The sequence below is a fragment of the Rhinatrema bivittatum genome, chromosome 6 (assembly GCF_901001135.1).
Source record: "Rhinatrema bivittatum chromosome 6, aRhiBiv1.1, whole genome shotgun sequence".
In the NCBI taxonomy this organism is placed as follows: Eukaryota; Metazoa; Chordata; class Amphibia; order Gymnophiona; family Rhinatrematidae; genus Rhinatrema; species Rhinatrema bivittatum.
In genome coordinates, this window is record NC_042620.1 from 78,732,966 (window position 1) to 78,759,222 (window position 26,257).

General features: G+C 43.1%; 1 protein-coding gene across 1 annotated transcript in view; it reads left to right on the forward strand.

Moving 5' to 3' along the window:
• GALNT13 (polypeptide N-acetylgalactosaminyltransferase 13) overlaps positions 1–26,257 on the forward strand; it is a 740,598-nt gene that overhangs the window by 137,318 nt on the left and 577,023 nt on the right. The window contains exon 2 of the mRNA XM_029605513.1: positions 7,156–7,324. Within this exon, the coding sequence (XP_029461373.1) occupies positions 7,156–7,324 (169 nt within the window). The remainder of the gene's footprint in view (positions 1–7,155; positions 7,325–26,257) is intronic.

Sequence of the window (26,257 nt, forward strand, 5' to 3'; positions counted from 1 at the left end):
ACTAGTAATGCAGGGAGGGAGCTGTCTCAGACTTCACCATCCACCCCGCCCCCCCCTCACCCACACACCATTCACTAGCTGGGACATGGGGGAAGTCAGGAGTGAGGGACAGGCAGCTCCCCCCTGTCTGTGAAGCCAGCCTCTCACTAGTAATGCAGGGAGGGAGCTGTCTCAGACTTCACCATCCTCCCCCCCCCCTCACCCACACACCATTCACTAGCTGGGACATGGGGGAAGTCAGGAGTGAGGGTCAGGCAGCTCCCCCCTGTCTGTGAAGCCAGCCTCTCACTAGTAATGCAGGGAGGGAGCTGTCTCAGACTTCACCATCCTCCCCCCCCCCTCACCCACACACCATTCACTAGCTGGGACATGGGGGAAGTCAGGAGTGAGGGTCAGGCAGCTCCCCCCTGTCTGCGAAGCCAGCCTCTCACTAGTAATGCAGGGAGGGAGCTGTCTCAGACTTCACCATCCTCCCCCCCCCCCTCACCCACACACCATTCACTAGCTGGGACATGGGGGAAGTCAGGAGTGAGGGTCAGGCAGCCCCCCCCTGTCTGTGAAGCCAGCCTCTCACTAGTAATGCAGGGAGGGAGCTGTCTCAGACTTCACCATCCCCCCCCCCCTCACCCACACACCATTCACTAGCTGGGACATGGGGGAAGTCAGGAGTGAGGGACAGGCAGCTCCCCCCTGTCTGTGAAGCCAGCCTCTCACTAGTAATGCAGGGAGGGAGCTGTCTCAGACTTCACCATCCTCCCCCCCCCCCCTCACCCACACACCATTCACTAGCTGGGACATGGGGGAAGTCAGGAGTGAGGGTCAGGCAGCTCCCCCCTGTCTGTGAAGCCAGCCTCTCACTAGTAATGCAGGGAGGGAGCTGTCTCAGACTTCACCATCCTCCCCCCCCCCCCCTCACCCACACACCATTCACTAGCTGGGACATGGGGGAAGTCAGGAGTGAGGGTCAGGCAGCTCCCCCCTGTCTGCGAAGCCAGCCTCTCACTAGTAATGCAGGGAGGGAGCTGTCTCAGACTTCACCATCCTCCCCCCCCCTCACCCACACACCATTCACTAGCTGGGACATGGGGGAAGTCAGGAGTGAGGGTCAGGCAGCTCCCCCCTGTCTGCGAAGCCAGCCTCTCACTAGTAATGCAGGGAGGGAGCTGTCTCAGACTTCACCATCCTCCCCCCCCCCCCCCCCCCTCACCCACACACCATTCACTAGCTGGGACATGGGGGAAGTCAGGAGTGAGGGTCAGGCAGCTCCCCCCTGTCTGCGAAGCCAGCCTCTCACTAGTAATGCAGGGAGGGAGCTGTCTCAGACTTCACCATCCTCCCCCCCCCCTCACCCACACACCATTCACTAGCTGGGACATGGGGGAAGTCAGGAGTGAGGGTCAGGCAGCTCCCCCCTGTCTGTGAAGCCAGCCTCTCACTAGTAATGCAGGGAGGGAGCTGTCTCAGACTTCACCATCCTCCCCCCCCCCCCCCCTCACCCACACACCATTCACTAGCTGGGACATGGGGGAAGTCAGGAGTGAGGGTCAGGCAGCTCCCCCCTGTCTGCGAAGCCAGCCTCTCACTAGTAATGCAGGGAGGGAGCTGTCTCAGACTTCACCATCCTCCCCCCCCCCATCACCCACACACCATTCACTAGCTGGGACATGGGGGAAGTCAGGAGGGAGGGTCAGGCAGCTCCCCCCTGTCTGTGAAGCCAGCCTCTCACTAGTAATGCAGGGAGGGAGCTGTCTCAGACTTCACCATCCTCCCCCCCCCCCTCACCCACACACCATTCACTAGCTGGGACATGGGGGAAGTCAGGAGTGAGGGTCAGGCAGCTCCCCCCTGTCTGTGAAGCCAGCCTCTCACTAGTAATGCAGGGAGGGAGCTGTCTCAGACTTCACCATCCTCCTCCCCCCCCCTCACCCACACACCTTTCACTAGCTGGGACATGGGGGAAGTCAGGAGTGAGGGTCAGGCAGCTCCCCCCTGTCTGTGAAGCCAGCCTCTCACTAGTAATGCAGGGAGGGAGCTGTCTCAGACTTCACCATCCTCCCCCCCCCCCCCCTCACCCACACACCATTCACTAGCTGGGACATGGGGGAAGTCAGGAGTGAGGGTCAGGCAGCTCCCCCCTGTCTGCGAAGCCAGCCTCTCACTAGTAATGCAGGGAGGGAGCTGTCTCAGACTTCACCATCCTCCCCCCCCCCCCCCCCTCACCCACACACCATTCACTAGCTGGGACATGGGGGAAGTCAGGAGTGAGGGTCAGGCAGCTCCCCCCTGTCTGTGAAGCCAGCCTCTCACTAGTAATGCAGGGAGGGAGCTGTCTCAGACTTCACCATCCTCCCCCCCCCCTCACCCACACACCATTCACTAGCTGGGACATGGGGGAAGTCAGGAGTGAGGGTCAGGCAGCTCCCCCCTGTCTGTGAAGCCAGCCTCTCACTAGTAATGCAGGGAGGGAGCTGTCTCAGACTGGTATCAGGGTTAGGGCACTGTGTGCAGGAAGATCACAACACTCCTGGTATTAATAGGGATAGGGCACTGTAAGAGATGACTGTAGTAGATTGAATAAAGATCTGATGTTTCTGCTCTCCTCACACCAAACAAAAACAACACACAAGCAGAGAAGCCCTTCTTACAAAGCTGAGCTAGTGAGTTAAGTAGGAGGAAAAGTAAACATACTGGTGCCAGTGTGGCTACTTAAAAAATACACTTACCAACAATCAATTACATATATTTGAACTGTGTACAGTTCCAGCCAGGACCACCTTTCTAAAATGCACAGTGATTGGCAAATTCAACATGCACTAGCATTTCAGGTGCCTGCTAACAAAAATAATAAACAAACAAGTTCTAGTCACGTGAGTGCTGATCATTACATTACTTTTTTTGTCAAGCTTCCAACTGTTTCCATTTCACATCCCCCCAACCATATTGGTAACATCAATAGATAAGAGCACAGCCAGCCAATAGGAATACATACATACATATTCATTCCTAAGTGACCTTTACTGACCTGGGAAGTGTGAACACTTTGTTTCATTTTCTGTTGGTGTTCGTTAGTTTCCAGTTCCATTTCCCATCCCCCCAACCATCACCTCAGTGGTAACCTTGGTAATATCAATAGATAAGAGGGCAGCCAGCCAATAGGAACACATATTCATTCCTAACTGACCTTCAGTGACCTGGAAAGTGTTTATTTGTATCATTTTCAGTTAGTACGCACTAAATCGAGTTAGTGCGCACTAACACGATTTAACGATTTTTAACGATAAATCGTTAGAATTTCTATTGTATCGTGTTCTATAACGATTTAAGACGATATAAACATTATCGGACGATAATTTTAATCGTTGAAAAACGATTCACATCCCTAGCGCCGGCACCATTTTGAATATTGGCAATACGGCTCCTGTCACCCGACGTCACGAGTGCAGGAGATCGCTCCCGGACCCCCGCTGGACCCCCAGGGACTTTTGGCCAGCTTGGGGGGGCCTCCTGACCCCCACAAGACTTGCCAAAAGTCCAGCGGGGGTCCGGGAGCGACCTCCTGCACTCGGGCCGTATTGCCAATAATCAAAATGGCGCCGGCGCTACCTTTGCCATCACTATGTCATACGACCCGTATGACATAGTGAGGGCAAAAGGGTTACTTTTGCCCTCACTATGTCATACGGGTCATATGACATAGTGATGGCAAAGGTAGCGCCGGCGCCATTTTGATTATTGGCAATACGGCCCGAGTGCAGGAGGTCGCTCCCGGACCCCCGCTGGACTTTTGGCAAGTCTTGTGGGGGTCAGGAGGCCCCCCAAGCTGGCCAAAAGTCCCTGGGGGTCCAGCGGGGGTCCGGGAGCGATCTCCTGCACTCCTGACATCAGGTGACAGGAACCAAAATGGCGCCAGCGCTACCTTTACCCTGTCATATTGTAAGGGCAAAGGGCCACCGGCGCCATTTCTATTAATGGAGCCGTGGCTCGAGAGCGGGAGATTGCGCCGGGACCCCCCCCCCCCACTGGACCCCAGGTAATTTAAAACATTTTGGGGGGGTTTGGGAGGGTGGGGGATTTGTTTTAAAGGGTCGGGGTGGGTTTTAGGGTTGTTTTGGTGTGCCGGTTTTCCTGCCCTCCCCCGATTTACGATTTTTTTAACAAAAAAACCCATGACGATCAGATTTCCCTCCCCCCCCCAGCCAAAATCGATCGTTAAGACGATCGATCACACGATTCACATCCCTATTCCTATTTCTATTTCTTTTTGCTTTTTCCTTATCTTCCTCTGCCCTCTTCTTCTTCTTCTTCTCTGAAATAAAGTCACTACAATACTGACATTTCAGTGAACCCTGAAACCTTAATCTAAAACTACTCTCATTTGTAACAAAAAAAATCCTAAAAATATTCTTAGATTTTTGTTTTACTGAACTGCTGATCTCTTTTGTATAGTACAAGTTTAAATTTGTATATAAATTAATTTGTGTTTACCACACAGAACATCTTCTTATACACTGATTTAGAGGCTGTAAAACTTAGAAAGTAAGACCTTGTGTGGTATTTATAAATATACATTGGAAGGGTGCATGCAGGCCCTCAGGTACTTCTTGCCCTTTGAAAATCTGCAGTTGGCCAGTGCTGTCTGCTTTGTAGGCGAGTTTTGGTAAGTCTTGGGGGGGGGATTAAGGAGGGTGAGGGGTTTAAATTTTTATTTAGGGAACCGGTGAACGTATGGACATAGCTTCAACTTATGGAATTCTCCATATGTCCATATTGACCGAAATTGACCCTCACCTTCAACTTATGGACTTATCAACATAAACTTTTTGTCTGCACATCCCTACTGCTTTGTCCCACAGGTACAAAGTATGCTGGGTAAAGTACTGGAAATTCCTTGCTTTTTAGGGCCAGTTTCAGCCTCGCCCCCAAGAACTGTTCCCATCAAGCATACCTGGGAACTCCTGATTTCCACCCACACTTAGGGCCTCATTTTCTAAAGTATCGCAGGCCTGCGATACCTTAGGTAATGAGGGGTGGGGGGCCGAAATGGGGGTCGGTCCTGCGCTAGCCGGCAGCGATCGCACCGCCGCGGTGCGATCGCTGCCGGTTTCGCACCCAATAGCGCCACCATAGAAGGTGTAGCTATTGGGCACGAAATAGAACGCGAAAAGGCCCTTACCTTTTCGTCGTCCGTGGCGTCTTCGCGGAGTCGGCCCTAGTGACGCCCCGACTCCTCCTCTTCCGGGGCCGACTCCGCCCCCATCTTTTCACGTGCGAAACGTCCCTTATCGCGTGCAATCTGTCTGGTAAATGACCCCCTTAGATTGTTGCAGATTAGCAGAGAGAGGAATGGGGGTGGAGACAGCATCAGCATGCACACAAACTCTCATATACACGTTAACACACTCACTTGTTCACTCTCATACTCACACATACATGCTCATTCTCATGTTCACTCTCCCTCACTCATACTTTCTCACTTACACTTCTCTGTCTTCCACACACATACACACTCACACATATACTTGCCCACATACACTCACTTTTCTTCTTCTCACAGTTATAGCCACCCACCCACACACTCATTCTCTCTCCTTACCCAGCACCCACCAGTGACAGCTCCTGCCTACTCCAGGCCTGCGAGATGATGGATCTCCTCCTTCCTTCTGCCGTGGGGGGCCCAAGCTCTTCCTCCTTACAACTTGATGGCTCTTTCACTTCCTGCTGCTGTGAGGCCCAGGCTCCTTCATGCTGTGTGAGCCAGGATCCTACTTCTTCCAGCTGGATGGCCTCTTCCTTCCTTCCCTAGTGCAAGCCTGATGCTGCCTCTCTTTTTCAGCTGCTGTAGCTGGACGCTCCTTCTCCTCCCTGCCCATCTGTGTGGCCCCTGATGACTTTTTCTTCTGGGATCTGCTCCTGCTACCTACCACACTTGGAGTCTCCTGGCCAAATCCAGAGAGCTCCAAGGTATGCGGTAGAGGTCCAGATCAGTTTTCAAAGGCTTCTTCTCAGTGAATAAACAAATTTATCCCACGGAGAATCCCTTTGAAAATTGCCCCCTAAAAAAATCACATTTTAGGAAATCAATTTAGTACCTTCTCTAAAAGTTTGTTGATTTTATTTTTTGAAAAAAAAAAAAAAGAACTGGAATTATATCATTTCCTTTACTACTATTGGTTGTTTTTGAGTTCTTGCTTTATATCACAGCGAAACAATTTGAAATGTTAAGGACACCGTATATTGGTGGCTGTTGATGGTATAAGCATTCTGGATCAACTCTGGAGTCATGGTAGTGAACTCTGATTCTTGAGAAGCACCACCTAGTTTGCTTTTTTAAGATAACAAAACTATGAAGAAAAGACATATCAAGAAAGGCATGAGGGTAATGTGCACAGAGCAACGGTTACAATCATAAACAGATGCCATGGGGGTAACCTGCATGAAATGGCACTTTCAACTCTAAGCAGAAAGCATCCGGGTAACCTGCAAGGAGCAGCAGTGACACCCTTAAATAAAAAGAGTGGTAGTTACCACCCTAAACAGAAGACATGGGGGTAACCTGCACAGATTAGCAGTTACAAACCTAGAAACCTTGCTGGGCAGATTGTATTAGCCGTTTCGGTCTTTTTCTGCTGTCATTTACTATGTTACGATGAAACTGAAGTGTGTCACTATTGTGGCTTACCCACATTTGACATAATTAGGCTCAATGGCTTTGTGGGCAATGTTGTACTCCAGGCATCTGGAGTATGTTATAAAATCGTTGCGTCCGTGTGTGAATGCCGGCAAATGCGCGCACATATGTACCCGCGCGCGACCCTTAAAATTTACTTCTCTGTGTCTATCTTATTCTTCTACACATCCTTTGCCTCGTTGGAAAGGGGACCTGAGCCAGCTTGAGTTCTTCTGAGACCCCCTGGGTGACACCCAAGCCAACGAGAGAAGTGTGAGGATCTCCAGTGGATTCAAAGCAGAAACTCATCTTTAATATTATTACAACGTGCTTCACAAATAGATTGGCTTAATATTCATTGTGGATATCCTGAAAATCAGACTTGGTGGTGGCTTTGGAAGACTAGATTTAGCTATCTTGTTCTCTTGAGAATGAAATAATTATTTTAAGGTTTAAAATTAAAGTCTGCTACGTTTTCTTTATTACAGCTGTTATTTCAAGGAATCAGGAAGGACCTGGAGAATTGGGGAAGGCTGTATTAATTCCCAAAGATGACCAGGAGAAAATGAAAGAACTTTTCAAAATCAACCAGTTTAACCTTATGGCTAGCGATTTGATTGCACTTAACAGAAGTTTGCCAGATGTAAGATTAGAAGGGTAAGTTTGCAACTTGAAGTCTGCTTTCCTGTTCTTATTGTAGACTTCTAAGAATCACATAACCCACATTATACGTAATGTACCAACTAACATCGCTTTTACCATGGCCTCAGTTCTGCAAAATTCCTGAACTGAGGTTATAGCTGAATATTCAAATTGCAGCTCTTTTATCCATGCTGAAAAATATATATGTATTGACTGGCCAAAGGGTTTATTAGTTCTGCCCTGCTGTAGTTTATACCTTTATTTAATTTTTTGCACACTAACACATTTTGCAAACTAGAGGCCCATCTGATTATGGGTTAGTCCTGTTCTTTTACATCCACATCAAGGCAATTTGAGAATTAGTCTAGGTTTAAAAAAAGGGATGTAAATCCCAGTGTGCCAAGTGATACCGGTAACATTTTGCAACCCCAAAATAATCCAAGAATACGCAGGTAAACTGAAGTAATTAACGTGTTAGAAACGTGGTAGTTATCCCAGAATACAAGTTGGAAATTGAAAATAAGGTGGGTTTTATACAGAATTACAAGGGTGAATTGGAGTCAAATACCTTGTGCAGTATGATATTGTAGGCTAAGTACAATTTTCATTATGTAGATTAACTAAAAAAGTACTTGTGTATTTTTTAACCCGCATAAATTCAGTTGATTTACCTGCATAGATTATGTTTCAAGATCATCATGTTATGTGGCTAAATGTATGAGAGAACACTTAAGCAATTTTCAAAATGACAAAGTATACTCATTAGAAGAATGCTTACCTCTGAGTACATTTTCAAAGGTGTTTCACACACAAATATAGCATATACTCATATAAGTACCCTATATTCATGCAGATGCTAGTTTATAAACATTGAAAGTATGCACATGTTTTTGGTTTCGTGCACATATTTTACTGGCGTCAAAATGGAGTGATCCATGGCGGGGTCAAGAAGTACATGCAGTAGTTGCTATTTTATAGAAGATGTATGCATATACATCAGCTAGCTTGTTTGTACAATTTTCCACCTGCTAAGGGGTAGATTTTAAAACGTGCGCGTGCGCGTCCATGTGCACGAGGTACCTGCCATGTGCACAAAGACGCGGGTATTTTATAACATGCATGCGTCGCCATGCGCATGTTATAGAATATGTTCCTGTGCACACGTGTGGGCGGATTTTAAAATCCGTGCGCGCAGGTCAGGACTCGCACGGGGGGGGTGGGATTTAAAAAGCTACGCACGGTGATATGAGTAGGGCTTCCCCAGTGCCCTCACAATCCGCTCCAATTAAGGAGCGGACTGGGAGGGAACGTCCCTATACCCCTACCTAACCTTTCTACCCTTTCCCTGCTCCTCCTCGACCCCTAACCCCTTCCTAGCTGCTTACTTTTTTTTCGTTAGATTACTTAGTACTCCTTGGGAGCAGAAGTAAACTTCGCGTGCTAGCGTGTGCTTCCCCAGGACAGCATCAAATGATGCTGTCCTGACCCACCCCACCCCTTTTGAGAGTCCTTGCACTTCGGCGCATACCGGGGTTTACACGTGTGGCCGAGCCTGTTGTAAAATGCGTGTGGTGTGCGCCAGGCCTGGCCACATGCGTCAACCCCGAAATTTACATGCGCAGCCTTTGAGAGATTTACTTGTAATTGAAAAGAGCAAGTGAAATTGAATTTGCTGTCTGCAATTTTGGGTGGGAGATCTGGGTGAACTGGGAGGAATTCAGGGTGACGTGCTAGAGGTTCTAGGTGAACTGTAGATGGACTGGTTAAACAGGCGGAGATATCGTCAAACTGGTGAGTTCAAGAGTACAAGCAAATATGTATTTACAAAACTATACATGTGCATACTGTATAAAATATTTGCCTCCATGTATAATAAGGATTTGTATGCGAACATGGTATAAGTTTTTTTCGTGCTTATAATATATACACATACACGCATAAAATAGAGAAAATAAGCGCTTTCATTGTATTACAAATATTCACGTGTACTGAAAGATACACACGTACTTTCAGAGTAAAGCTACAGTGTATTTTATACAGTGTGACTCAACCTGCGGCATGGTTTATAAAATACTAGGATAAATCCTCAATTGTTCACTTAAGCTCGCAAATCCAGTACTGAGAATAGGTTTAAACGTTGGGCTGTCTGTAAGAACTTGCTTGAGACATAAAGTTCCTGGATGTAATAAATGACTGCTTAATGGAGCAATTGGTTCAGGAACCAACAAGAGAGAGAGCTATTTTAGATTTAATTCTTAGTGGATCGCAGGATTTGGAGAGAGCGGTAACGGTGGTGGGGCCACTTGGCAATAGTGATCATAACATGATCAAGTTTAAACTAATAACTGGAAGGGGAACAATAAGTAAATCTACAGCTCTAACACTAAACTTTCAAAAGGGAAACTTTGATAAAATGAGGAAAATAGTTAGAAAAAACTGAAAGGTGCAGCTGCAAAGGTTAAAAGTGTTCATCAGGCATGGACATTGTTTAAAAATACAATCCTAGAGGCACAGTCCATATGTATTCCACACATTAAGTAAGGTGGAAGGAAGGCAAAACGATTACCGTCATGGTTAAAAGGTGAGGTGAAAGAGGCTATTTTAGCCAAAAAATCATCCTTCAAAAATTGGAAGAAGGATCTATCTGAAGAAAATAGGATAAAACATAAGCATTGTCAAGTTAAGTGTAAAACATTAAGACAGGTGAAGAGAGAATTTGAAATGAAGCTGGCCATAGAGGCAAAAACTCATAATAAAAACTTTTTAAATATAATCTGAAGCAAGAAACCTGTGAGGGAGTCGGTTGGACCATTAGATGACCGAGGGGTTAAAGGGGCTCTTAGGGAAGATAAGGCCATTGCAGAAAGACTAAATTAATTCTTTGCTTCCATGTTTCCTAATGAAGATGTTGGGGAGGATACCAGTTCCTGAGATGGTTTTTCAGGGGTGATGAGTCAGACGAACTGAACGAAATCACTGTGAACCTGGAAGATGTAGTAGGCCAGATTGACAAACTAAAGAGTGGCAAATCACCTGGACCGGATGGTATGCATCCTAGGGTACTGAAGGAACTCAAAAATGAAATTTCTGATCTATTAGTTAAAATTTGTAACCTATCATTAAAATCATCCATTGTACCTGAAGACTGAAGGGTGGCCAATTTAACCCCAATATTTAAAAAAGGTACCAGGGGCAATCCGGGTAACTATAGACCAGTGAGCCTGACTTCAGTGCAGGGAAAAATAGTGGAAACTATTCTCAAGATCAAAATCATAGTGCATATAGAAAGACATGGTTTAATGGAACACAGTCAACATGGATTTACCCAAGGGAAGTCTTGCCTAACAAATCTGCTTCATTTTTTTTGAAGGGGTTAATAAACATGTGGATAAAGGTGAACTGGTAGATGTAGTGTGTTTGGATTTTTAGAAGGCGTTTGACAAAGTCCCTTATGAGAGGCTTCTAAGAAAACTAAAAAGTCATGGGATAGAAGGTGATATCCTTTCATGGATTACAAACTGGTTAAAAGACAGGAAACAGAGAGTAGGATTAAATGTTCAATTTTCTCAGTGGAAAAGGGTAAACAGTGGAGTGCCTCAGGGATCTGTACTTGGACTAGTGCTTTTCAATATATATATATAAATGATCTGGAAAGGAATACGATGAGTGAGGTTATCAAATTTGCCAATGATACAAAATTATTCAGAGTAGTTATATCACAAGCGGATTGTGATATATTACAGGAGGACCTTGCAAGACTGAAAGATTGGGCATCCAAATGGCAGATGAAATTTAATGTGGACAAGTGCAAATAACCCTTGCTGTAGTTACATGATGTTAGGTTCCATATTAGGAACTACCACCCAGGAAAACTTTCTAGGCATTATAGTGGATAATACTTTAAAATCGTTGGCTCAGTGTGCTGCAGCAGTCAAAAAAGCAAACAGAATGTTAGGAATTATTAGGAAGGGAATGGTTAATAAAACGGAAAATGTCATAATGCCTCTATATCGTTCCATGGTGAGACCACACCTTGAATACTGTGTACAATTATGGTCACCGCATCTCAAAAAAGATATAGTTGCGATTAGAAGGTACAGAGAAGGGCAACCAAAAAGATAAAGGTGATGGAACAGCTCCCCTATGAAGAAAGGCTGAAGAGGTTAGGGCTATTCAGCTTGGAGAAGAGACTGCCGAGGGGGGATATAATAGAGGTCTTTAAGATCATGAGAGGTCTTGAACGAGTAGATGTGAATTGGTTATTTACACTTTCGAATAATAGAAAGACTAGGGGGCATTCCATGAAGTTAGCAAGTAGCACATTTAAGACTAATCAGAGAAAATTCTTTTTCTCTCAATGCACAATAAAGCTCTGGAATTTGTTGCCAGAGAATGTGGTTAGTGCAGTTAGTGTAGCTGGGTTCAAAAAAGGTTTGGATAAGTTTTTGGAGGAGAAGTCCATTAACGGCATTAATCAATTTTACTTAGGGAATAGCCACTGCTATTAATTGCATTGGTAGCATGGGATCTTCTTAGTGTTTGGGTAGTTGCCAGGTTCTTGTGGCCTGGTTTGGCCTCTGTTGGAAACAGGATGCCTGGCTTGATGGACCCTTGGTCTGACCCAGCATGGCAATTTCTTATGTTCTTATGTTCTAACATTTTTGAAAATTAATTGTGCACAATTTCCAACTATGCCTGCCCTGAAATGCTTCTTTTTAATGCAACTAAAATTGTATGCATTTTGAAAATAAGTACATATTTTCAGACTGGCTGAATTTACACAAGTGAATTTTCAGTTATCTAGCCATGTATCTCCTTATATTATGTATGTAGATCCTGACTAAACCTTTGAAAACTGACCCCCATAAGTGTGCTGTTTGCAGTAATATTTCATCCAAATTTTATCCATGAAATCAGGAGTCCCCAATCTATGGCCCCATGTTTGAGCCTGGCCCAACGAGCTCATTTTGTTGGCTCCCCAAGCTTGTCCTTTGAAAGGCCAGTTATGGCTTGTGGAAGTCGTTGTTTTTTTTTGGTCACAGTGAAGGTAGAAAGGCTCATTCTGTTACTCTTCATACAATCACATTCATATTCCATACACTTTTTACATTCAAACATACGCTATGTAATTCTTAGGCCTAACTTAGGAAAGATGGAATATCAAATGCTTATAAATAAATAAATGCACTTTCTCACATGCATACCTTTCAACTTCTCCACCTCAAATCAATGACACAAGGGATCCCCAGCACTGCAGAGAGATCAAAAGATACAGAAACTGTATTTCTAAAGCAGTGCAGCATTACGAGCATGGATCCCACACACTCAATTCTTTTCCCCAGGAATCTTCTCTTTGAAGTTAGCTAGCGTAAAGTACATGCCCTAAAAGTGCTCACATACTTTGCACCTGCTATTTATGCTGATAATTGTATTTTTTTTGTGTGGAGGAGAGGGTTTGGAAATAGCATGTGTTTTGAATATCCCATGTACCTGTGCTGTTTAATTAATCCCCCTGACCTAAACTGTTCTATCTCCACAGGTGGTTTTTCTGTTTATTCACTGTTGCCCTGCTTCTACAGCAGCTTTTCGGTTTCTGTTGCTAATGCTGTGTTCATGCTTTTATGCTGCATGGTTTTCTTGTTTTTTGTTATACTGCCAACTGGTGGTCACTGTTTCTGCTGAATTTAGGGCAGCTGGGTCTAAAGGGTTAACTTTGGCAGCAGTGATTTCTGGGTGTTTTTCCACATTTTTTTTCAGTCAGTTCTGACCAGACCTTTGTGATGCAGCAGCTAATCTGGTTAGCCCTGCAAAATGATCGTTATTTTACCTGTCTTTATTTCTGTGGCCCAGACTGCATTAGTCACTATTATCTCCAGTTGACGCACAGCAAAACTGTTTATTTGGTTTTTCCTGTTACTAAAGTTTGGAGTAGAAGTAGCCTCCTCTGTCTGAGAGTAAAAGATCAAGGTAAGCTATTTGTTTAAGGTGCGCATAGAAAATACATTGTGGAGACAGCGTATGAACACCGTTTATGCTTGGCCAAAAAGTACAAATGCTGGGGGAAGCAGGATAGAGAAGGGCAATTTTCAGACAGGCCAGTTTATCTGTGTAAATTTCTATCTCTGTTACACACCGAAGGGTAGATTTTAAAAAATTGTGCGATCACGTACTTTTGTTCGCGCACCAGGTGCAAACAAAAGTACGCTGGATTTTATAAGATACGTGCGTAGCCGCGCATATCTTATAAAATCTGGGGTTGGCGCGCGCAAGGGGGTGCACATTTGTGCAACCTGCGTGTGCCGAGCCCAGCGCGTGCTGCCTGTTCCCTCCGAGGCCCCCCTTACCTTTGTTCCACGATTTACGCCTGCGAAAAGCAGACATAAATCTGCGCGCGCCAGCGGGCTGCTGGCGCACCATTACCTGACCCGGGGGCTGGTCCGGAGGCCTCGACCACGCCCCCGGGCCTGCCCCTGCAACACCGTGTCACGCCCCCGAAACGCCGTGTCATTTCAGACACGCCCCTGACACGCCCCTTTTAGAAAGCCACGGGACTTACGCGCGTCCCGGGGCTCTGCGCGCGCCGGCGGCCTATGCAAAATAGGCGCGCCGGTGCGGGAGGGCCCTGCGCGCGTAAATCCGGCCGGATTTACGCGCGCAGGGCATTTAAAATCCGCCCCTGAGGATATATTGTGCAGTCAGGACAAATTGGCCAGTTAGGTATTTGAAAAAATATTTATTATAATGTACAGACATTGGGTTTTCTTTTAGATTGCAGCAACTGCTGTCTAAGGGGCATTTGGAAAGCCATGAATTTTTGGGTACATTGCCATTCGTGGATTGGAAACCATGATTATACTTAGCAAAAAAAAAGAACATCCCTCATATGCTAAAAAAAACATAAAAAGTGAATATGTTAGGTGCTAAAAATTAGCATATATGCACGCAAATAGCATGTACTTGCATATATGCTGTTTTATAAACCTCAGACATACTCGCATAAATAAGAGTTTGTATGTAAAATATTTGTGTGTAAAAAAAGGGGTGGGGCCAACACATGCATGTAGTCACTATTTTATAGGAGACTTAAATGTATACATTTGGCAACTTATTTGCGTATATGTACACCTGCTCATTATCTTTCGTAAGTGATTTTAAACATCTTTATTGTGAAATATTGTCTGGGTGGGAGGTCTGGGTAAACTGGGGGAAGTTCAGGTTGATGAACTGGGTTGATGAACTGGGAAGTTCAGGTTGATGAACTGGCAAACTGGTGGACTAATTGGTAAAACTGGTAATTTCAGTGATGCACGTATTTAGTTGAATAAATCGGAATTTATCCAGCTAACTTGAATATCCATTCACGTGTATTTTTTTAATACGCGCGAATGTTGCAGGAAAGAATTAAGCATATTTTATACCTATGCATACCATTACATGCACAAAACTGTGTTTATTGTATGCCCGGGTTATAAAATAATGGGATAGAGCTGCATGTGGCTATATATGCACAAAGGTCTTTTAAAGTTATTCTCCCTAATTTTGATTTCACTCCAATACTGTTAATGCAAATTAATATAGTACACTAATGCCCATCCAGGCTTTTGTCATGAAAACTCACAAGAAATCAACCATACTTATACCATATGACAATTAATAATATCTTGATTGCATGAGATTAGAGAAAAGCATATTAGCCATATGGCTTGCCTTAATCCTTACTTAAATTTAGTACACATAATAAGATATAAACTCATTGCATTAGTGTTGCACTATCTCTCTGATATAATTAGCTTTCTAGGGCATGACTTCTGCCTACAGGTCTGCAGAAGAGTTATATTCAGTTTGAGAGAACCTTCATTCGGAATGTAGCTTTTTAAAACTGCTAGACCTTGTTTTCACAAATTTGCATTTGAATGCTTTTTAGAGCCAGATTAATAAAGCCTGGCAGAGTTTACTGCTATAATGCTATTACATATATTACCAAAATTGTTCTTTGGAATGCTTTTAAGAAAATGCGAAAAGGGCGTTTTTGTGTATTTATTATTGAAATAGTGAATTTGTAAAGCAAAATGTTACTTAACAGTTCATGTGAAATACTTACCATTCATGTAGGCTATAATGAAATCTGCGAGACTGCCTGTGCCACTGCTAAATGTATCAAACAAAAGAAAGTACTTTGAATATATGTGAAAATTGCCTTTTGTGCATGCAAGGGACAATTTTCAAAGCTATTTATATGCATATGCAGTTTTATACACATTAATGACTATATTAAAATAGCCCAGGAATCAGTTCATGTGAAAATATGCACATATTACTGTTAGGTGCATACTTTAAGCAGATTGCAGAAAGACGTTCTGGGAGGAGGAGTTGGGGTAGAGTCGGCTCATATACACAGGAAGCCTACCTTTCAGGTTTATTTGTGTACTGCATTTATATGCATAAGTGGACACGCTGAGATTAATACTAATATTTTATAAACTCTGCAGCGAGTTCCAAGCAAGAAAGTGCTCAATTTCTCTATCTAGTTTATAAACATGGTGCGTATATTTTATGCACTGAAAAGAAAAGTATGTGCAAATCCCTGATTTATACATGGAGGCAGGGTCATTTCATATTGTAAGGAACTATTTTGAAAATACTTTATTTATTTATATTCCGCTCTTTCAGGCGCTTCAAATCGGATTACATTCAGGCACTGTACTTGCATGTGTACTTGAAATCACCAGTTTGCCGATACCTCTGCCAAACACCCAGTCCATCTCCAGTTCACCTAGATCCTCTAGCACTTCACCTTGAACTCTCCCAAGTTCACTTAGACTTCCCACCCAAAAATTGCAGACAGCAGACAAGTCCAATTTTACTTGCGCTAGTCAATTAGCAGTTATAAAAGTGTTTGCGTCTTCTTTATTTTTGTGTGTATATTGTTTTTAAAAGAGCAAGGTGTGTGCAAACTTGCAAACCATGACCAACATGCCCCAAACATTCCCACTTTGTGTGTATGTTTCTGTACAAATGTAGTAGTATGCGCGTACTCTGTTTTGAAAATATGTGTGCGCATATGCTGCACATATGTGCCTCCATCCCATTTTTCTGCAAGGGATCCCTTTAAAAATGTACTCAGTATTTTGCAATTTTAAAAAATATGGGGCAGATTTTCAAAAGGTTACGTGCGCTGGGCCTATTTTCAAAAGGCCCGGCGAGACGCGTAAAGCCTCGGGATGCGCGTAAGTCCTGGGACTTGCAAAAAGGGGTGGGGAGGGGGCGGGGTGGTCCGGGGGTGGGGTCAGAGGCTCTCGGCACAGTGGCCATTTGCCGAGCCCCATGTTATAAAATCATGCCTACATATGTGTGCGCCGGGTAGCACGCGCACATGTATGCCTGCATGCAGGTTTGAAAATTCACCCCTATGTGCATAAATTTAGCCATGTAAATTATGCCCTTCAAAGGGGAGGTATAAATTTATATGAGTTAATCTGTGCATGTACTCCGTCAACTATTTGAGTATTTTCAAAGCGAATGCATGTATGTAAGTTTTTTTTGAAAATAGTGCCTTGGAAAATTACTCTCCCTATATGAATATTTGTATTGCTAAAACATGAGAGAGAGAGAGAGAGACCAAGATTTTATGGCTGCCGGCTGCGACAAGCTGCGACCGGGGTCGACTGCCATGGCCGCCGGCCGCGGCGGTCCGCAGCCGGGACCAGGTACTCACCCGCGACGTCGGGTGGGCCCGGAGGCTCCTGCAGGAGCAGGGAGCCTCCTTTGGCATTATTACCGCGGCCTTGGCCACTGCCCAGGCCGGCGGCAGAGCCCAGCGGGGCTGAGCTGACTCCTCCCTCTTCCTGGCTGCGTAGAGCCGCGCGCGGGGCTGAAGAATAGATTTAAAGAGGCCATGACAGGAAATGTCGTGGCTCCCTCCTGAGGCTCCTCCCTCTTTCCAGGTATTTAAGGCAAGGTCTGCTCCTCAGACCTTGCCTTGGTATTGAGGTTCTGGTCCTGGATCCTGTGCTGGCGTTCCTGGTCTCCATTCCTGATCTTCGTCCCGCTTCTGTTCTCCTTCCTTGTTGGACTGATTCTTGGCTCCTGACCCTTGGACCGGCTTTTGTTCTTCTCTCAGCTTGTCCTTGGACTGGCTGCGGACCCTTCTTCTGGGTTACTTCTGGATTGGCTGCGGACCCTTCTCCTGGATAGCGTTTGAACTGGCTGCGGACCCTTCTTCTGGCTTCGACCCTCAGAACGGCCTTCGACTACTCTTCAGCTTTTACTCCTGGACTGACTCGACCTCCTGGAGGCACCAGCCGTCTGGAACCTATGACCTGCAGGAGGCGCCTGCATTCAGACCAATCTTCAGTCTGAGGGAGTCTCCTAAGTCTCAGTGGCCGGGTTCCTACGGGCTCCTCCTGGGGGAACCGCAAGCTTCCAGGGCGAAGTCTTTACTCGACGGGTGAACGTTCAAGCCTTGCCCTCCGATGGTAAGGACCAGAGAGGGTTAACTCCCTCTTTGGCAGCCCTAACCTTACCTCGGAACAGGGGTCTACTTCAGGATCCATAACACAAGATGTTAGTTTACTATTTATACCACTGTAAGAGGGGCAGTATAACTTGGGGTGAGGGTTGGGGGCGGGGGGGGGGGGGTAGGTTTTGGAGTGCAGTTTTACCTACAGAGTCAGAGATACAAACAGCAAAGTTTGTATCTCTGACTCTGACAAATGACAGAAAATGACAGAAAATCAGGGAAGATTTTCTGTCATTTGGAACGATGAAAGGTAAAAGAGGAGTCGATTTGTACAATGGACTCTCTACCTAGCTGGATAAGGGTGATGCATAACTTATGCCGCTAAGTCCCAATATTGCTACTTAGCTGGATAAGTTATCTGGTTAAGTAGCACCGCTCCAATCCACCCACTGCCTGCCTACCTTTTATCTAGCTAATTAGATAGCCAGATGAGTCCTACTTATCTAGCTATCTGCCCGTTGAATAACAGCCTCCAAACAGTTTGATATACATCTTTGTCAGAATTTAATCATTATTGGTTTTCACAATTGACTTATGGACAGCCTTCTGCAATTTTTTTTTTTTTTTGCAAGGAAGAAAATATTTTCCCCTATGGGATATTTAACTTTTAAGTCAGGAAAAAATATTTAATCAAAATGAAAGGAAACAGAAATAATTCATGCTTCCTAACCCCCAGCGGCCAGTTTGTTCAGTCTTACCTTGTTGTGCATCATTAAAAAGAAAACAATTTACTTTGCTTTCTACCTTCTTTCCAATCTGTCTTTTGAATTTTTCATGTGTTCTGATAATGATATTGAATCACTTCTAGGTGCTCTGCATATGGAATTGACTGTCTTATGAACTGTTAGAACTTTCTCTGATGTAATGCTATAGAGGTATTAAGACACAAAATGGCCTTCTTTTATATAGTTAAATCAACTTTTGTATCAATTTATTTGGAAAGTCATAGCCTCAGAGGCTTGACATTTAGGAAATGTGTAGCTATTAATTTGACAAATAGTTAATAGCAATAGAATTAAGCTGTTCATATACTTGAGAGCAAATTCAAGTCTTGAAGGCTAGGAAGGCAAAAGAAACACTTGGAACATTCACTGCTGATTGATTTTTGTATATTCTTGCTGGGCTATAATTCTGGAAGAAGCGTTGTATTAACTCACACCATTTGTACTTGCTTCAGTATAATTTTCATTTATTGGGGCAATAATTTAAGGCGTGAAGATCTTTAATTTGAGTGATTGTGATTCTGATCCTCTTGAATCTAGAATCAGATTCCTTCTTCCAGTTGGAAATACCAAGTTTGTGTTGCCTCAGCAGGACCCAAAAGTCTGTATTTCTCTAGGAAAGGCCCTAAAAATAAGTTAGATTGCCTCATGATTTTTTTGCTTTTATTGAATTTAGTTTAGTTATAGTTGGCTTTGGAGTATTAGTTGCTTAATGGGGGCTAATGTGTTATAGTTCAGATGTTGAATTTGAGTTTTTATAATTTACATGTCTTTTGTCTTGTATGCAGACTCTATCTTGTTTAGGGTACTGATTATGCTTTTATTAGTAAGAAAATCTGTTTATAAAATGAAGGGAAATATAGATGGTGGGGTACAAATATGTTCCAACTCTCCCCTCCATGGAAGCTCTCCTCCCCACACTAAAAGCATTTTAGTGTCCCTAACACCTAATATGTCCCCACCTAGGGTCTATTGGCTGGTGGGATTGCATTGGTGAATGGTGTCTGAGGGTGGTATTTTTGGGATGTAGTGGGTGAGGGCAAGGAGTGTGCATGAATGGGTGGAGGGAGGGAGCTGTGCAGAGCAGGATTTGGCACTAGATATGAAACTTGTTGAGGGGGATTTGATTGTGCTATGAAGTATATTTCTGTTTGAAAGTTTTTTTTATTGTGGTGGTTAGTATATTTTTTCTGTGTAGTGCTTGCTTGATTATACTTTGAAGTATATAATTTTCTCTGAAAGTGTGATGTTTTAAAAACATATAATTTGAGGGCGTGATAGAGCTGTTTCTTAGTTTGTTTTTCCCATTGTTCGCCCGAACTCCTATCCATCCCTATCTCAAATCTAGACTTATAGACCATTGCCCAATTAAGGGGCAGGGAGAAAATTTACATAATAGGAAGTAACCAGTGTTGTGGGCAAATAAGTGAAAAATAAGCCCTCACTTGGAACATAGACTAAGACTACTGCCTATATAGTGTTGTGGAAAAATTGACATAATAGCAATCAATTAATAGTCTCACACAAATAAGGTCAAAATTAATGCTTAGTAAAATTAAAAGAAAAGGTAGGTGCATTGCAAATCATGGGATGAGGAAGAATTCCTTATTGTTGGTAGAAGAAAATTCTGCTTTATACCAGGAAGGGGAGAGTAAATGATTGAGGTCAAAGTTTTGTCATCTGCAAAGAGAATAAAGATTAAGTACATTTCAGGAGGAGCTTGACTGATAGCATTTTCTTAGATCTTTATGGTTCTTATTTCCAGGTAGTCTGGTTTACTTTTATACCCTAAGCAACAAGCTTCTACAAAGGGAGCCACACTAAACTACATATTTCATAGATATATAAAGACATATAGTAGTCTGAAAGGATAAGATAAAGTACGCCATTCTTCAAAGCAACAAGGGGCAGATCTTAAAACCTGCGTGCGGGCTTAGATGTGTTCGCGCAACCTGGCGCAAACAAATCTATGCCCGATTTTATAACATGCGTGCACAGCCGCATGTTATAAAATCCAGGGTCGGTGCGCGCAAGGGGGTGCACAATTGTGCAACTTGCGCGTGCTGAGCCGCACTGCCTTCTTCCATTCCCTCTGAGGCCGCTCCAAAATCGGAGCGGCCTCAGAGGGAACTTTCCTTCTGCTTCCCCCTCCCTTCCCCTACCTAACCCACCCCCCCCCGCCCTACCTAACCCCCCCCTTACCTTTGTTCCAAAAGTTATGCCTGCTGGCTGCTGGCGCACCATGCTCTGGCACATGCCGCTGTGCCGGAGCACTTGGCCCCGCTCCTGGACTGCCCCTGACCGTTGTCACGCCCCAGCCATGCCCCCAGCCATTCATAAGCTACAACAGATTTCAGAAACAAGAAGATAGGCAAAGCTAAGTGAAGCTGGGAAAGTTGTCAGGAGAGAAAATGTGCAAATGGAAGAAAAAATGCTAATATATTAAAGGGGGACTGAGTCTCTTTTTAGATATATTGATGACAGGCAGAAGTACAAAGTTGGGAATGTAAGTCTCAAAGATGAAGGGGGAATATGTAGTGACCAATGGGGAGAAAGTGAAATTGCTTAACAAATATTTTTATTCAGTATTCACCGAGGAAGGTCTTGAAATAGGGCCATAGAAAATGATCACAAATAGGAATAGAAGTGAGGTAGGGCTAAATCAATTTTCAGAAGATTATGTTTGTGGGGAGCTATCAAAACTAAGAGTAGATAAAGCAATGGAGCCACGTGATATATATCCAAGGGCGAAGTTATGTTTTATTGTAAACCGGTGTGATTTGTATTTTATACAGGAATGTCGGTATATAAAAGTTAAAAATAAATAAATAAATAAATAAATATTAAGGGAATGCAGGAAAGTTCTGGCAGCTCTAGTGTGTGATCGTTTCAAAGCTTCTTTAGAGTCAGGAGTGACTCTAGAGACAGTCAGATGTGGTTCCTCTTTAAAAAGTGGAAGTAAGGAAGACTCTGAGAAGTACAGCAAGCTTTAGTCAGATTTCAGGGATGAGTAAATGAATGGAACTTCTGCTGAAACAGAGGTTAGTGCAACTTCTGGAATCTAGCAGATAGCAGGATCTGAGGTAGCCTGGTGTTACTGGAGGTATGTCTTGTCAGATGAATCTAACCTAATCCATTTCTTTGACTGGGTGACCAGCTAGCAAGCCCCAATCACTCCTGCCACTTCTAGTCTTACAGTGGCCCTGGACTGGTGCCATTTTGTTTTATGGCTATAAAGCATAGGGCTGTAAAACAACATATTAACCAATGGATAGCCAGCTGGCGTCACTGTAGGACTGGACTTGGCAGAGCAAGAGTGCTTGGGGCTCCCAATCACTGTCCTTTTCTATATAAGAAGCATCTGGAGATTGGGCAAGACTGCAGGGAAGCTGTGAAGGTGGCGGTCTGGTGTCATTTCTTTCTTTTTTTTTTTAAGTTAAATGTTTATTTCCATTAAACAAATTAAGCCAAAATAAACATTGAATAAATTTAAACTTGAAGAAATAGAAAACCCTGAAATGAAGAAACAATACCTATAGTACCTGAATGTAATCCGCTTTGAAGTGCTGAAAAAAGTGTGAAAAGCGGAATATAAATCAAATAAATTGATATAAATTGACAAAACAAAATGAAACATTTTTCTATACACATCCTTATGGCAAAGATATCATCCAATTGTGTGCCCAGCACAATGGTCCACCACTCTCCTGTGATGAATGTGAAAGATTTGGGGTAGATATTCAAAGCTTATCTGGGTAAGTAACTTAGCCATATAGAACTTATCCGGCTAAGCTGTGTGGATTCAGTGGCACCTCTATGCTGCTGAATATCCATGTAAAAGTCTCTACTTAACCGTATAAGTTGTATCCATCTAAGTTTAGACCGGCTATTGAGTAGGTCTAATTTAGATGGACAATTTATCTGGTTAAGTCTCAATATCACTACTTAACCATATAAGGTGTCTGGCTAAGTAGCTCCTCCCCAATCCATCCATTGCCTACCCACAAAGTTCTCCAGTTAAGAGATAGCCGGAATAGTGACTTATCTGGCTATCTAGTGGCTACTGAATGTAAGCGGATATTCAGCGGCTACTAGATAGCCAGATAAGTCCTACTTATCTGGCTATCTGCCATTTGAATATTGGGCCCTTTGTGTTTTACTTTGCTGACAAAATCTTCAAAGTCTATATAGATCTAGATAAATAAAAAACCTAGACGCCAGATGAACCAGCATTGGAACTTACCAACACCTCATACCTCATTTTCAAAAACTCTCCAGCGATCAGATTTTAAACATCCCCCTCCGATCTCAATGCATCATCCAGCTCTCTTGATCCCTATCCAGCTAAATTAGTCAAAGTAGCCAAACTCACCCTTTCTAATTGGTTTGCTCAGTTGGTGAACTACCCTTTAACTGTGGATGTTATGCTAGCTTTAAAAAAAACCCAAAAAAACAACATCAACTGTGTGAAATGAGCAAATACCCCATTACTGTCCAAAATCATTGAAAGGGTGGCTTTTCATCAGCTCCAGACTCTGTTGGAGGAAGGCATTCTCTGGATAACTTGCAATCAGGTTTCAGGAAGGGCTACAACATGGAAACAGTCCTTCTATCTCTACTACATTAATGTCATGCGGCATTCCCCAGGAATCATTCCTCTCATCAACCCTGTTCAACATCTATCTCAGGCCCCTAATTATTGGGATCAGGAAATCAGAGCTTCAGATGATATTCAGGTTTTTATGTCACTGGCATCTGACAGCGACATAGGAGAACAAAAAATTAAGACTGTCTCTTGGAAATCTGGAAATGGGATACCACCAATAAACTTAAGCTATACTCCAGCAAAACAGAAATACTAACCCTAGATACTGCCTCTGCATCCCTTGAATACTTACAATTGATTCTCAGAGATGCCTTTCGCTATAGCCTTGGCATCCTCCTGGACTCCAAAACTAAACAAGGAATCCCAAATCACCAGAGTTGCAAGGAGCACCTTCTACCACCTCCAGTGACTAAAGCACATAACACCATACTTGGAAGTACACAACTTGGCATTTGCGTTATCCTAAGTAGGTTACTGCAATGCACTGTACATTTCCTCCCACCAAAACCTCCTAAACCTTTTGCAGCTAGGGCAGAATTCAGCAGCATAGATGTCATTTGACTTCAGTCACAGAGACCCATTACCCTAAGCTTCCTAAACCTACTCTGGATAGAAATCCCTCATGACCCAATTTAAAGCCCTCTGGATTGCCTTCAAAGTGCAAAAAATATCAGTGCCCAACCTATCTGAAGGATCACCTGCCCCCCCCCCTGCAAACCACCTCGCAGAGCAAGATCTAAAAAAGAAACTCATACAGATCCCTGCTCCTAAATATTTCAGACTGGACTGAATCCATTAAGTGTGACTTGTCTTCTTTCATCCCCAGGCTCTGGACCTCTGTCTGAACAGAGAGCAGACTAACTGCTAACGTATTAACATTCTGACATATGTAATGACAACTCTCTCATCAAGCCTGCCTTACATAGCCATGATTATTTCCACTAAGCAAAAACACCATCCCCTACCTATGACGCCCCTCACTCCAACACTCTTCTCCTAGCTCCACTTTTGTGAGCACTGTGTGTACATATATATATATATATATATAAAATGAAAAAACAATCTTCACACAAATTCTCACTTATTACCATACGGCATCATCAAAGACAAATAACTAATATTGAAAAATATTTTATTCCACAACATTGATTATCAAAAGTCACTTATTAACAGCTTCAATATATTGCACCGTACTTATTGATAGGCACAGTTAACAGTAATATTGCCTGAAATATTTTATAAACATTGTGTTTTATAAACATTGTGTATATATGATATACCTCTGTATCTTACATTATGCTTTTATATCATGAATCTATATTTTTGTACCATGCTTTTTTCTTTTTTTTTCATATTTTAAATTATTTATTATGATGACAAACTATGTATGATAGATATAAATGCAATAGTCCTGTATCTCACTCTGAGTACACTTTTAAGTGAGTGAATAATAAATCCTTAGGTGTAAAGAAGCAAATATCTGCTTTTTGGTAAATGGAAGAATTAGGGGTGAATTTCAAAGGAGTGATGTGTGTAAGTAGCCTGTACTCATGTATGTACATGCTATTTTATATGCAACATTAAATCCAAAAATTATCACCTCTTGAATACTTGTTTCCAATCTTATTTCTGAATATATCACTTCAGTGTCGGGATATCCAATACTGAATTAACAGATTCATTTAAGAACATAAGAACATAAGAACATGCCATACTGGGTCAGACCAAGGGTCCATCAAGCTCAGCATCCTGTTTCCAACAGTGGCCAATCCAGGCCATAAGAACCTGGCAAGTACCCAAAAACTAAGTCTATTCCATGTTACCGTTGCTAGTAATAGTGGTGGGTTATTATCTAAGTCAACTTAATTAATAGCAGGTAATGGACTTCTCCTCCAAGAACTTATCCAATCCTTTTTTAAACACAGGTATACTAACTGCACTAACCACATCTTCTGGCAGCAAATTCCAGAGTTTAATTGTGCGTTTAGTGAAAAAAGAACTTTCTCCGATTAGTTGTAACAATAATTCAAATAAATATCAGCACCAAAAAAAAAAAATTTTGAGGAAGGATGGGAAAGTTTGATACTGATATTACTTTCATAGTAATATGGATCCCGATGATAGGTTAATTACAAATTCTGAGTGGATTATAACAGGTTCAAATGCTTCTGTTCATTTAAATTTATTGTAATCTGTCTTGAGACCAGCTTTGGGGAAAGGTGGAATATCAAATGTTCATAAATACATAGTTTTCATAAAGTCAGATCTGAACATGCAATCAACAGTTTACAATACAGGTAGGTAATTTATCCCTGATACGCAATATTATAAAACTTTGACAAAATAAATTGCATGCTATTGTCCTAAAGAGAAATGTTTCAATTTAGATCTGAGTTTCTCTTCCATTTATTTCCTTATAATTGGTCCCCTCCGCCCACATACACACATCCGCCTTCCATTCTTCCTTTCATTCACACTCACAGACATTTACACCTCATTCTTTTACCAGAGTCTTTAGATTAATGGGCTGCAAAACTCCTATTCATCAAGTTTTATCAAATTACTGTGATCCTTCTGCACAGAATGTGTCTCAGAGTATTATATACTCTTTGCCACCCATGCCTTTCATCTGATGTATTTCTCACACAATGCATATTGTTTTATATTCCTTTCCCAACACCCATACTCTGCTATTCCATTCTCTTGATTCCTTTGCGATCAACATTGCTGTGTAGACAAACAGAGGCTACTTATGAAAGCCATGCTATTTCATCCTCACTACTCATCAGAATAATGCCTGCAAGTCCCCTTGCATGTCACCATTTTCTCTATCGTCTTTGTTACCCATCTCCAAAACTCTCTACAAAAATATGTATGAGTTTCCCTCTATGGATTTTATGTAGGGATGCTAATTTTTAAAGGCATTTCTTTGTCTAAAGTAGTGCTTTACCTATGAAAATGGCTTTTTTTTTTTTTTTCCAAAACTGCACCCTTGATGTGTGAGTAAACATGTGCGTATGTCATGTATGTGTGTGTAAGTTTACCTGGACAGAGCGGAGGCATTCCAGGGAGTAGGGTTGGGGAGGGATTTTTATTTTCAC